Genomic DNA, 14668 nt, shown 5'->3' on the forward strand with positions numbered 1-14668 from the left:
TCCGGTCAACAATTTCTTAAAAATCTCTCTCATTCAATTCTTTTAATTTATTATGCTCATTAATTTTGCAGCTTTTTTATTCTATTGAGATATTTAATTTGGATTTTGGTTCATGACATTGATTTGATTAGATTTAGACCGGGTCAACAATTTCTTAGGAGCCCCCTCATTCAATTCATTTTCACTATGCTCCTTTACTTTGAAGCTTTTCCATTTGATCGAGGTTTCAATTTTAGATTTGCTTCATAATTTTAATAAGGAAACAAATTTTCAAATTGATCGGCAGCAAACAGCCTTATATCAATCCCACACACCCACTCATCACATAGAAAAAAGAAGTCTCAATATGTGACACTGTAGCACCAAAATTTCCTTAAATAATACTGGTTGATTAGCATATAATACAAAATCACACCGCGAATGGCCCGCCAACCGTATTATAAAGAAAAGAAAACGCACTCCATCATCTCCCCACTCGCAAAACTAAATACTCCCTTGGTTTCAAAATATAAGATGTGATTGTGTTTTGGAAGTCGAATTTCTTTAACTTTGACTGAGGTTAGGGCATCTCCACTAGGCCCCCCAAGAAGCCCTCCATGACCACTTTTTAGCCGCCGGCGGTAAAAATATGTCCCAGTCACGCCCCTAGACTCGATTTTCGCCGGATTTCGCAAAAACTAGCGCCGGCACTCTCATGCAGAACCCAGCCCGTCGGGGAGCACCTGGAAGCGGAGAGAGAAAATTTTGCATGCATTTGGCCCACAATCAGCCTCCCACTCTCTCTTTCCTCCCTTTTTCTCCGGGTCCCACCCACTTGCATGCCCTCTCTTTTGGTTCTCTCCACCAAACGCAGAACGAGATTCTTCAGGCCGCGCACTGCTCCTTGCACCGGCCGGCACCGCGCACGGGTCCGCCTCCACCACCGCGCCGCACCTTCCCGCGCCGCCGCGCCGCGAAGAAGGAGCCCTGCCCGCGCCCCAGCAGGCTGTGCCACTCCAGCAGCTCCCATGGCGGCGCCGCGCTCGGGTCCGCCTCCACGGCAGCAGAACCCGCGCAGCTGCGGGCGCAGGAAGTGCAGCACCAGCTCGTCCTCCGTCGGGCGGCCCCGGCCACAACGAGCCACGAGCGACCCCGGCTCCTTCGGGCGCTCCACGGGCGGCCAGGGTGGGAGGCCGGGCGGCGCGTGGGGCGGCCGGGCTGGCCGGGGCGTGGCCGGCACGCCCCCACCTCCTTCTCCTCGACTCCTCCTCCTCTCCATCCTCGTCGACGGCGGTCAGGGAGGGCCCGCGCGTGGGCGCGGGTGGCGGGGGCACGGACGCGAGCGGGCGCGGCCACGAGCACGAGCGGGGGGGGGGGCTGCCGGTGGTCAAATGCCTCCCCCTCCTCCTCCTGTGTCGCCAGTGGACGCGCACCCAACGCCGTTGATGGGGCGCGAGCGCGACGCCCGCGGTGAGGACGAACGGCGGCAGCGCGGACGGGCCGTGGTTGCGGAAGAAGCCAAAGTGGCGGGGCGGGCGCGCAGGACACGGCGCGGCGCCAGCGGCGGCACATCGCCGCGCACCGGCAGCCGCCTGAAGACCTCCAACAGCATGCCGTGGGGCAGCGCGGACGTGATTGGCATCCACGGCCTCATCACCTCCCGCTCCTCCGCCAGCATCTACCCCGTCTTCGAGTACATGGAGCACGACCTCGCCGGACTCGCTTCCTCCCCTGACCTCTCCAAATGGAGGGACTGCACCGCGAGCAGGGCCTGTATGCACCGGAGCGTGCCCGCGTCATCGCCTGTGACCTGCTCGACGAAATGCCGCTGCCTACTTGAGCCTCAACACTGCTCCTGGGGGGGTGCAACGAGTGGAAAGATTTACGCCCCCAGGCAAAATATTTCGCCGGCAGTCCCCCAAGGGGCGAAAGAAATGCCTCCTGGGGGGCCGAACGGCTGGAGATGCCCTTAGAGCCAAAAATATCGACATCCACAATACTAGATAAACAAAAAATGAAAATTCATTTCATGATGGATCGAATGATACCGATTCGATATTATGAATATCTATATATTTCTCTATAATTTTGGTCAAGTTTACAGAGGTTTGATTTTTTGAAAAACTAACGCACCTTATATTTTCAAACAGAGGGAGTAACAAAATTATGAAAACCCTTCAACACCAATGACGCAGCAAAGCACGTCCAACCCTTCTACTACAAAATTAGGGAATGTGACAGTATGGAGGGTGATATTGGCCGGGTAGAGCCTATAAACTGAACAGTTGCGCCAAGGCACAAGGAGTCTGTGTCAAGAGTCATAGAGGAGCAGTTCCGATGTTTCTTCAGAGGCGAAGACATCCATGAAAGCGCATGTGGTTGGATGATGCCACTTCTGCGCGGCGAAGAGGGCGGGGGGGGGGGGGGGGGGAGTAGGGAATACATATTATGGATCCTCAAGGTGGAGAGAGCGCTGGGAGTGGCAACCGCCAGAGATACTCGTTGTACCGGCGGTGGTAGCGATGCAGGCCCGTTTGTTTGCAAAGAGAGGAAAGGAGAGGTCGGGAGGGAGGAGCGTGGAGTGATCGGTCTGGTGGACCGAGTAGATAGCGAAACCCCCGCTAGGAACGTTGGACCCGATGAACCACAGTCCTCCAAAAATGCTACGGGGGAAGCGGTCCTTTTAGGACATCCGCCTAGTCTTACGGCGAGCTAGACAATACTTTTACGTGAATTGGGGGGGTGGGGGTGGGGGATGTACGATCAGGTCACAAGAATGGATGGTTCTAGAGTCTAATTGCCTAAGAGGCTTCCTATAGAGTGCCCAGTTATAATGTCTCTAAATAGGATCCCCTATTGAATGCTTAGTTTAATAAACTTCGTAAATGGTGTGGAGGGGTCCCACTCAGCATTATCGTCGTAAGGTCACGAAGTGTATCACTATGGTTGTAAAGATTAGGACGTGAAGTGATTCGAGGGGACAATAAAAGCCTTCACCCCTAGCATTTATGATTGTTAGGGGAATTACGGAGAACCCTTAGAGAGACAGTGTCCACAGGGCAACCCTCAATTACCGTAGTAGTAACCTGCAGAGGGAGACTATAGTAGTGGTGTGTGTGACACAAAGTTTACCTAAAGTAGAACATGTTCTATACCCGGCTCCGCCCAGCATAATCGTCAAGAGTGACTCAAGTATTCAGACAATACTATGTTAATGCATAGGTTACGTTAGAGACATACCAATGAGAATTCCAGACTATCTGAGAACGCCTTACTCCTCTGCCAGTTCCACTTGTTACTCGTGCTATTGTTTTTATTAACTTTTCATGTTATTTACTTTCAGTTCGCTCTTCAACCAAAAACAATCATTTTTTTCCGCCCCACTTTGTAAAGAATCTACAATTATTTGCAGGCACAAATTCATAATTTAGTAGAGGAGGCAACATCTAATTCCTATGCTTCTCGTGAAATAGATACTCTTACTTCAAAAAAAGTACAACTAAATCATGTGCACTTACATGCCATTAGCAACTTATTCATCAGAAAAAATGGCAGGTAAATCACTTTTCCTAGATGGACACGTAAATCACATTGATTGCATACACATTATATTCCCATAAAAAAGAAAGACTAACTGGTACTTGGGAAGTAGTTAGCTAGTTTTGGGGTTATAAGCTAAACATACTTTGCGGCTGGCCGTTTACGTACATGTCGCCTCGTTAGCAAACACGCGAAGTGTTTTCCTCTCGGGTGCTAGGTGACTGAAACCTTAGCCGCTACTAGGAGAGACCACTCGCCAGCTTTCTCGCGCCATCCTTTGACGAGACCCCTCCGCTGACGGCCTCTCGGTCCTTGATGGTGAGGGGGTTGCCGGATCCCGTGTGTTAGAGCCCTAGTAGCTTTGAGCTGTTGAGCATCTTATGAATTTTTCTGTAATTTTCCTTCATGTGAGGTGCTTTGTATCGTTGGAGATCCTCTATAATAGATCTGGGGGCTCATTCGGAAAACAAAGTGACCGGTAAATCACTTTAGATGGGCAGGTAAATCGCATTGATTCTACAGCAAATATATTCGGATATATTCACCGCATTTCTAAAAGTTATAATACGTAATATCTATACGCAAAAAAGAAAGACGATTGCATGGCAGTTAAACGCGGGCCTGATTAGACGCAGCATTTCGCCGCTAATCTCGTTGCTGGCGAACATCATCCCCTATAAAAATGCTACTACGGTTAATAGGTTACGGATCCTCCATCGCCGCGCGTCTACGCCGCCGAGAAGCGCCGCCGCCTACGCCGCCGCCGCCTCAAGCCAAGGTATTTCTCCTCGCGCGCACGAAGAGACCGCGAGCTAGTTCCCCGTCAGTTCGTCCTTCTCACCCAGATTGATGAATCCACTGTACAGATTGATTTATCCTAACCCCTTGTTCCTTTCAGCGGCGCCATGGAGGGGAAGAGTTCCGCGAAGAAGAAGAAGGTGAGGAAGACCAACCCTCCGGCGGAGGAGGCAGTGACGGCGGCGGCGACCATCCTCCTGAGGGAGGATCTCATCTTGGAGATCCTCTCCCGCCTCCCCGCCAGGTCCGTCCACCGCTTCAAGTGCGTCTCCCCGGCCTGGCGCGACCTCATCGCCGACCCCGCCCACCGCAAGAAGCTGCCCCAACCCCTCGCCGGTTTCCTCTACAGCACCTACCACGGGCCGGGCCGTCGCATGTACGACTTTCACTTCGCCAAAGTTCCCGGCGGCGCAGCCCAGCCGGTCGACCCGTCCCTCTCTTTCTTGCCGTCCCACAAGTACTGGTACGTCGACCGGCTGGACACCTGCAATGGCCTCCTCCTCTCCCGCGCCCACAAGTTCCCTTCTACTCCTTTCGGGGACGACGATGAGCAGCTTGAATACCATTACATCGTTTGCAATCCGGCCACCGGGAGGTGGGTTGGCATCCCCGCACTCCCGCCGGTGGCAGACGGCCACCGCGTCATCGCTCGTTTGGCTTTTGATCCAGCAGTGTCGCCGCATTTCCACGTTCTTCAGTTTGAGGACACCGAACAGGATAAATACATCACAGGAGTGGCCATCTACTCTTCGCAAACCGGAGCCTGGAATTACAGAGAAAGCCGCCTTCCTGAGAAAATTAGCCTGTTCGCTGGCCTTACAAGTGTCTTCTTTCAAGGTATGCTGCACTTGTATGAACACGGACTTTGATGCTGTGCTGGTAGCAGTGGACATGGAGGGGCAGGTGTGGAAGACTATCCCTGTGCCATCAGGTAGTCTGAGTTTTGGTATGATGGGAGTGTCACAGGGGTGCTTGCACTACGCTGCCACACCGCTAGCTCCTGGCGAGAAGAAGAAGAAGGGGAAGAAGAAAAAGCATGGGGATACAACAACAGTCTGGTACATGAAGGATTATGATAGTAAAGAATGGGTCTTGAAGCATAGTGTGAGCTACGATGAGTTGTGCAGCATGACTGGTGGGGAGTACAGGGTGGCTGCTTTTCATCCAGACTGCGACACCATTTTCTTGGACTCGTTTGGTTCTGATACGTTGGCATCATACGATATGCAGCATCAGAAATTCCATCGGATCCGTAGTCTTCGGAAAAACAAGGCAGCGATATTTTTACCATATGTTCCATTGTTCTCGGACTCATTTGCAGGTGCAGATGGGCAGTAGTGTTACCTGCAAGTCAAGCTTGTGCTTCCTCCAAGAATTTGCTCTTCTTCTGTAGGTGCTGAACTATTTATCTGTTGATCTCTGAATTTTTTTTCAATCATGTCATTTTATTTGCTGGTGCTTGTGCTCCCGTAGCTTGATTTTCTGTTTGGAGCAATCCCTGTAACCATAGAGATTAAGCATACTGCAATTTTGAAAGAACATGGTTACTATTTTTGCGGTGTGTCCAGCTATTGTCCCGGATACGAATTAGTTTCATGTCGCTAAAGTAATCTGAAATCTGGTTCTCTTGTCCATGGTATTGAAGGATTGTGTGTCCTAATTCCTGATATTACTATATTTATTAGTGAGCGTAGTTCGTAAACCTTGTAGTGTATTCCGAGTCTCTTATCAGATTTTTGCAATGTCTATTTGATGCTAGCCTCAGGATTTCTGTGATGCATTGGCATTGAGCAAAATTCTTTTTATCGACTCTTCCTGTAGCTAATGAATTCAGTCTGCCGCGGTTTAACTTCTGCTACCTAACCTGTTAACCCAGCTGAATAATTGCATCAGTGACGAAAGAAAATAGCAGCTTTCGTAAGTAGTAGCAGTACTCTCTCCGTACCAAAATTCTTGTCTTAGATTTGTCTAAATACGAATGTATCAAGTCACATTTTAGTATTATGTATTAGGTACATCCGTATCTAAACAAATTTAAGACAAGAATTTTGAGACGAAGGGAGTAGTTTTCTTGCTGGGTGAGAAAAACAAGAAATATGCGTCCAACATGTTTGTGATTCCTCCCAAGATTCGGCTCTTTCGTAGGCCGAATTATTTGCCTATTGATTTCTGAATTGACCTAAATGATGTCATTCAATCTGCTGATGCTTACATTCCAGCTAGCTAGATTATTTGTTCGGAACAATGCCTGTTATCCCTACAGATTAAGAACACTGTAATTGCAAAGTTTAACATGTTTACTACTCCCTCCGTCTCATAATGTAAGACGTTTTTTAACATTAGTGTAGTGTCAAATAACTTCATATCGTTGTTTGTCTAGCTATTGCAGTGTACACGAATAGTTTCCTTGTGGCTTTCTTTATGGAGGGAGTATGTAGCATTTAAGGAATATTGCTGAGTGCAGCCTGTTAGCGGGTTAGTGTACTGAAAGCCTCAGTCAGACTGTTGCAATGTCTATCGGATCTTAGTCGTCAGCGGTAATGCACTGAATTGAACAAGTCCCTCTTCTGTGTCTGATGAATCCAGTCGACCTTCGTTCCTACTACATTTTACACTCAGCTCTCTCCAGTCTCCACGGCCTGACAATGGAAATGATGCCAAACCATTTGGCACGGCGACGGTAAGAAGACGCTGTACCGGCCGGGGCCAGCGAACGGTGCACGTCGATGGATGCACCGCCGGTGGAAAATGTGCTCCACTATCGTCTACTCCTTTGTGACCGACACGCTGTGTTTGGTAGAATGGTGCACTTGGTACATGGACCAAGGAAACCTGTAGAAAGACCAAGTCCATGTACGAGTTGTCGATCGCTATATCTGCTCCTTCCTTTCCCCATTCTCCCCCTTCCTTTGGGTAATAGGTTTTGTGTCCGAGTGACATCGCTCCGATGGTGATGACGGTGACATCTTTACTATTAAAGGGAATCGAACGTCGTGATGGTTCGACCTCCTTCGCTCCCCGCGTCTCGTTTGGTCCTCCCCTCGTACCACCTCCCTCGCACGATTTCTCCGTAAAAAATATTAGCCACGACCGCCGCCCCTTTGTTCTCCCAACCCCTCGCTCCCGATTCCCTCACGGCCTCACCCTCATGATGCCCACCCACGATCTCCCCTCTCCGCTCCCAACTCACTCGATCGCAGGGAGTCTACCAGGCAGTTTCGTCTTCCACGGTTCCATCCCATCAGCCACCGCCGATCCACTTACCCCATCCCATCTTCTTGCGGACCTCCTCATGGCCGCCGCCTCTCACCACCACCACCGTCTCCCGTACAAATCTTCTGCTCCATCCCCCGTGTCTCTGCATGCGTCGACTTCTCCTCATTTGCGACATGAACGGCGATCGACTGGTTGACTGTTTCATTCTTGCTGTCGGTGGCTGCCGCCCTGCAGCTGCTGTTCCGGGCATGGAGCTCCCTCTCCGTGTCGCTGCTTAGAGGAGCGATGATGCTATGCATGGCCATGTTGATTATGGTGCTCGCCCAGATGGCCTTCCTCGGGACGGTTAGCGCCACGGCGAAGATGAGACAAGCCACTGGCGGCGGCAGGGGCCGGCCATTCTGCCTCGAGACAAAGAGGCTGGCGGCTCCGCGACCTGCTTCCCCGTGGTGCTCGTCCAGATCCTGATGGACAATGAGAGGTATGTACACACGCATAGCTTGCTTAGTTAACACAGGTTGTTTAGCGTAAAGACGATTGATCGAACGACCTCAAATGTTGAGAGAGTCACAGAGATCGAGCTAGCTAAACTTTGAAGAGGAAGTAGTAGTTAAGAATTTAGGATGGATTAATCTCATGTCATGGCGTCCGCGAAGAAAATAGGTGTATCAACTATCGATTGGGGGCAGCTTACAGGCTCACGTCGTCGGCCCACCGATTAATTGTCCAGGTCCTTTGACGACTCCGCCGACCCATCGCCAAGGTAGGTGCCATTTCGTTTTTCCCCTAGCTTCGCCGCTAGGGTTCCAAATCTCCTCTGGCGTCTCACGCTAGAGTCCACGTAAAATCTCATCGATTGCCGGATCTTTCTGGCTGCCGGTGGGATCTACCACTACCCCGTCACGCGCATCTACGTGCATGGCGGATTCAACCCAACAGGAGTTCAGGGGGAAGGGGGATGAGAGGGCAGCGGAATTAGGGTTAGGGGAGATGGTGAACAGATCGGAAGTACCGGAGGGATCGGGTGGGAAGGGGAGTAATATCAACACCGGGGAGGATGCAGGGAAGAGCCAAAGGCAGCATGCGAAGGAGCACAACCATGAAGGAGCGGAGGAGGAATATGGTGACTATCTCGGAGTTGGTCCTGACTTAGAGGATCAATTTGCTGGCATGAGGCTGCACGAGAAAGAGGAGGAGGATCTTGATTTCTCAGCGGAGGTGGAGGATTTGGTTAAGGATGTGCGCTGGCTTGCTCTGTTTCGGGTGAATACGACGAAGCCGTTTAGTCACGCGGCACTCCTATCTCAGATGCGTAATGTGTGGTCTGCGGTGCAGGGGGTCACTTTCAATGTCAAGGGACCTAATCTTTTTCTTGTTCAGTGCCATTGTTTGGGAGATTGGAGGAAGATTATGGAGGGAGGGCCATGGTTGTTTCGGAGGGCACCAGTTGTGATTCAGGAATACGATGGTTTCTCTAATGTTAAGGCATATCGACTCAACAAGGTTCCGGTGTGGGCTCGCATCATGGGGCTGCCGGACGGGCTCACAAGGAAGAGGGAGCTGTCTGAGAAAGTAGCTGCCAAGGTGGGCGAGCCCCCTTTCACGGTCATAGTTAATGAGGGAAGGATAAACCCGGCGAGGACCTTGCGAGCTAGGGTTTTTGTGGATGTAAATGAGCCTCTGGTTCGGTTTGTTCCTATAACTCTGAAGGAACACAAGAAGTATAGTGTTTTCTATGAAAAACTCCCGGACTTTTGCTTTGCCTGCGGGCTGCGGACGTATGGGGCATCTAGCGGATGAGTGCGGAGATGGGGTGCACGACCCAACTTCTTTTGAATGGGGCGACTGGTTGCTGTGGGAGCCAGAGATGCCAGCGGCTCAACCGTTTGGTGGTAGGGGGCGAGGCAGGAGTTTTAGTAGGGGAGGAGGAGGTGATTCTGGTAGAGGAGAGAGGGGTAGAGGAGGAAGAGGACAGCCAGGAGGTAGAGGAAGGGGAGCATCTACAGGTGACATTGTGGGCTCTCAGCATGTGGATCTGGATGACCGTAGAGCAGTTCGAGCGGATGAAGTAGAGAAGGGTGCCCGAAAGAGATTAGTGGCTGCAGACGGCTCTATAAATATTCAAGGGCAACAACTTACTAACTTTGTGGGGAAGGTTTCGGAGACAGTTTTGCTCATCGAAGGGGCAACAGCTTCGGGCTCCAACATCAACACAGTTTCCACTCCGGAGAAGGTGCATGTTGGCAAAAAGAGGAGACATGATGGAGAGGAAGTGGAAGATGAGGTGCTTATGGAAAAGGCGGCCTCCCTCGAGGAGGGCCGCCAAACCTGATGAGGACTTTATGTTGGAACTGCCGTGGGATAGGCGACCCCGCGACAGTTCATGAACTCCGCGCTCTCGTGGAGGATTGTGCACCGTCGGTTCTTTGTATTGTGGAAACTCAAATTGCAAAAAAACGAGTGGAAGGTTTGGTGGCTTCGTTAGGTTTTCATAGTAGTTTTGCAGTAGCTAGTAGTGGGCGGAGTGGAGGCTTATGTATCTTTTGGAAGAAGGATGTTACTCTATCAATAAAGAACTTTTCTCAGTATCATATCGATGCTTGGGTATCGACCGCAGGTATGGACCAATGGCGCCTCACTTGTTTTTACGGGGAGGCAAACAGAAGCTTGCGGTATAACACTTGGGAAACTATGAAGAGGCCGAGGGGGGAGAGTACTTTACCCTGTCTTTGCATTGGCGATTTCAACAAGATCTTGCGCCAAGAGGAACAAATGGGGCCAAATCCTCGTGACAATGCACAAATGGCGGGTTTCAGAGATGCAGTCGATGTCTGTGGCCTGTCGGACCTAGGCTATAAGGGTCTCGACTGGACTTTTGAGAAGAGGGTGGCATGAGGACAATTCTGTAGGGTTCGGCTGGACCGTGCTCTTGCTTCACTGAGCTGGTCCAATCTGTTCCCGTTTGCTACTGTCGAGCACTTGTCTGCAGCAAAGAGCGACCACAGTACGATCCTGCTAAAGACTGAGATGGAAACGAGTGGTCAGTGAACGATCGGGAAAAAGCCTTTTCGATATGAATGTGCATGTGAAACTGATCTACATTTCAAAGATACAGTCGCAGAGGCTTGGGCTGGTGACGGCCCGACGTTGTCTGTTGGCGATTTGGCAAATAAGCTGCAATCTGTAGCGGCTTCCATGACACATTGGAGTAGAAGCACTTTTGGTTCTGTAAGACAGGAGATGCGTTCGTTGAGGAGCCAGCTTGTGTCACTACGGGCAGACCCGCGGCGAACAGGCCCAAGCCAGGAAGAGTGAAAGATTGAAGCCCGCATGATCGAGTTCGCATATAGAGAGGAGATTATGGCAAAACAACGGTCACGCATCATGTGGCTAGCCGAGGGAGATAGCAACACTAAGTTTTTTCAAAGGAAGGCGAGTGCTCGACGGGCGAAGAACAGGATAGTGCAACTGAACTGAGATGATGGCACAACGTGTACGGATCCTAGTGAGTTGGCCGGAATGGAAACGGATTTCTATAAAAATCTGTATACCTCGGAAGGCACAATCGGTATGGAGGAAGTCCTGTCACACATACCGGCTCGAGTGGACGGCAACATGAATGCACGTCTCAATGAGAACTATAGTAATGAAGAGGTAAAACAAGCTCTTTTTCAGATGTTTCCGACCAAGGCCCTAGGCCCAGATGGTTTTCCCACGCACTTTTTTCTGAAGCATTGGGATTTGTGTGGTGATGAGGTTACAAGGATGATCATACGAGTGCTTGATGGTGCTGACTCTCCGGAGGAGATAAATAATACGTTCATCATTTTGATTCCCAAGATATCCAGTCCAAAAGTTTTAGGACAGTTTCGGCCTATAAGCCTTTGTAATGTGATCTACAAGATCGCTTTGAAGGTCTTAGCAAACCGGCTGAAATCTATTCTCCCCGAGATCATCTCTGAAGAGCAGTCTACATTTGTCCCTGGACGTCTCATTGCAGACAATTTTATCACGGCCTATGAGTGTTTGCACTACATGAAAACTAGAAAGGTGAAAGGGAACAGATTTTGTGCGCTCAAGCTTGACATGATGAAGGCTTATGATCGGCTGGAGTGGCCCTACCTTCAGGCAGTTATGTTAAAAATGGGATTCAGCCCTAGATTCACGAACACGGTTATGAGGTGTGTGACTTCAGTTTCCTTCTCTGTTTTGTTTAATGGTGGTAGTCTGGATGCTTTCAGGCCTTCTCGGGGGTTGCGGCAGGGGGATCCTATATCACCGTACCTTTTCTTGCTAGCTACGGAAGGGCTTTCATGTCTATTGAAGTCTCAACGTGGTGTCAAGGGGTTAGCGGTTGCTCCCAACGCCCCTTCGGTAATTCATCTCCTGTTTGCCGATGATAGCTTACTCTTTTTAGAGGCTAATGATGCTGCTGCTACGCGTGTGAATGAGCTTCTCACAGCTTATTGTAATGCCTCGGGGCAGAAGATTAATGTTGAAAAAAGCTCAATCTTTTTTAGCAAGGGGGTTTCTGATGCCACGAAAGCTACGATAAAGAACATTCTTGATGTGCACAATGAGTCTTTGATAGAGAAATATTTGGGGCTGCCCTTGGATGTGGGGAGAGCAAAGGAAGGCTCTTTCAAATATTTAAAAGACAGAATCTGGAAACGAGTGCAAGGGTGGATGGAGAAGTGTTCATCAGCGGGAGGGAAAGAGGTCCTTATTAAGTCTATGGCACAAGCCATTCCGACATACTCAATGGCATGCTTTAAGTTACCTCGTGGATTATGCGAACACATAAATGGTCTGATTGGGAAATTCTGGTGGGGCAGTAAGAATGGTGAGAGAAAGACAGCTTGGGTATCTTGGAAAACTATGTCAAAACCAAAGTTTATGGGGGGCTTAGGTTTTCGAGATATCGAGTTATTCAACCTGGCCTTACTTGCCCGACAAGCTTGGAGATTATTGCAGCAACCTGAGTCCCTAAGTGCACGAGTTTTAAAAGCCCGATACTTCCCAAACACCGATCTACTACATGCTACCCTAGGTTCGGCCCCTTCCCAGGTCTGGCGGTCTCTTGTTGAGGGAAGGGATATACTAGAAATGGGTCTGATCAGGAGAATTGGAACAGGTGCAAGCACAAACGTTTGGCAGGATAATTGGATCCCAAGGGACTATAAACTGAGACCCATATGTGCCCGTTCGGCGAACCCCCCAGTTCTGGTCTCGGAGCTTATTAACCCTGCTACGCGCTCATGGAACAAGCATGCTCTGACCGAACATTTTATTGCGGCTGATGTTGAGGCCATTCTTAATATACCTCTTAGCACGCGGATGCAAGAGGACTTTTGGGCATGGCACTATGACAGGCATGGTATTTTCTCAGTAAGATCAGCCTATAGGATGATTTGTGCCATCAAAACACAACGGGAAGATTGGCTAGAGCATCGGCCAGGTCATTCAAACATTGCAGCTAGCAAGAACTCTTGGAAACAGTTGTGGAAAGTGAAGATTCCATCGAAGATTCGAGTCTTTGTTTGGCGGTTGGCACATACATCTATACCGACGGGGCTAGTTCGGCATGAAAGGAAGATGGCCGATACCCCCGGATGCTCATTATGTGGGGCAGAGGAGGATACATGGCGTCTGAGGGAGTCCTGGATTAGGGGGTGTCCGGATGGCTGGACTATACCTTCAGCCGGACTCCTGGACTATGAAGATACAAGATTGAAGACTTCGTCCCGTGTCCGGAAGGGACTTTCCTTGGCGTGGAAGGCAAGCTTGGCGATACGGATATGTAGATCTCCTACCATTGTAACCGACTTTGTGTAACCCTAACCCTCTCTGGTGTCTATATAAGCCGGAGGGTTTTAGTCCGTAGGACAACATACAGAACAACAATTATACCATAGGCTAGCTTCTAGGGTTTAGCCTCTCCGATCTCGTGGTAGATCTACTCTTGTACTACCCATATCATCAATATTAATCAAGCAGGACGTAGGGTTTTACCTCCATCGAGAGGGCCCGAACCTGGGTAAAACTTCGTGTCCCTTGCCTCCTGTTACCATCCAGCCTAGACACACAGTTCGGGACCCCCTACCCGAGATCCGCCGGTTTTGACACCGACATTGGTGCTTTCATTGAGAGTTGAACTCAAGACCTCCCGCTTACCAAATGGGTGCTCTAACCAAGCAGAGAAGTACGGGCCAAAAATTACAACGTTGGCGAATTAGTTCTACGCCTGTCGGACAAGAAAAAGGACAAACTCAAGCCCAAGTGGGCATAATTGACCAAGTCCTGACTGGTGGAGCGTATCGCCTGCGAGATGCATCGGATAACCGACTCGAGCCGAACCCATGGAACGCAGCCCGTCTCTGAAGATTCTATGCCTAGCGCCGGACTCTGTGTTCGTCTCCTTCCTCTGTCCATTTTTTATATACTATCCGTCTTACATTTCTCTCCTTCTCCCCTTTCTTTCTCTTATAGCCTTTAAAGGCTCATCAAATGACGTGCTATTCACACTTATTAAACCTGGGGGCTTCTTTTAACAGAAGCTTATTTATACGGGCTTCATGCCCAACACATGTGTTACACTTCCGCATGTACCTTTTATTTCACCATTATATGCATCGATATGACTTAAGTTTTGGCCAAGCTGGGTTGCCTGGCTCCTGTGCTTACCCCTACGTTCTCGATTATTCGGCTAGGCGGTAAAGGGAGCACCTCTGCGATTGTTACTGCCGGATCAGCCGGATGTGTACCTCAGACTGGGTGAAGCCGAAAGCTAGCGTTCTTAAGGGAATATTCGGTCGGTGACCTAAAAGATGATCTTTTCACTTATTTATTTATGCACCCCCGGATGCTTTTTCCTGCGTCTTTTTCGCAGAATGGGCATGCACTTTAGAGAATGCCTCCCAGGGAAAGGAACCCCTAACGGAACTATTCTCCCTGGAAGATGTTTCTTACTAACCATGTAATATAACATAACTAGTCGGGCACTTGTCTGTTCACACACTAATGACCCCTACGCCTGGTCTCCATGCATTCCCCGGTTCTTATATAACCGCATGGGAATTCGGACACACTCCGGACCGTCAGGTCCCGAGGCTGAAGCGAAAAGGTCGGCCATGAC

The 14668-nt window shown here is 49.9% G+C and overlaps 1 protein-coding gene across 1 annotated transcript; it reads left to right on the top strand.

Moving 5' to 3' along the window:
- The first annotated feature begins 4410 nt into the window (after nucleotides 1-4410).
- On the top strand, nucleotides 4411-5186 carry LOC125537695 (F-box protein At5g07610-like). Its single transcript, XM_048701021.1, has one exon. It carries the CDS (start codon nucleotides 4425-4427, stop codon nucleotides 5184-5186), a length of 762 nt encoding a protein of 253 aa, XP_048556978.1. The 5' UTR covers nucleotides 4411-4424.
- Nucleotides 5187-14668: the final 9482 nt, after the last annotated feature.

Source organism: Triticum urartu, chromosome 2 (genome assembly GCF_003073215.2).
Source record: "Triticum urartu cultivar G1812 chromosome 2, Tu2.1, whole genome shotgun sequence".
Taxonomy (NCBI): Eukaryota; Viridiplantae; Streptophyta; class Magnoliopsida; order Poales; family Poaceae; genus Triticum; species Triticum urartu.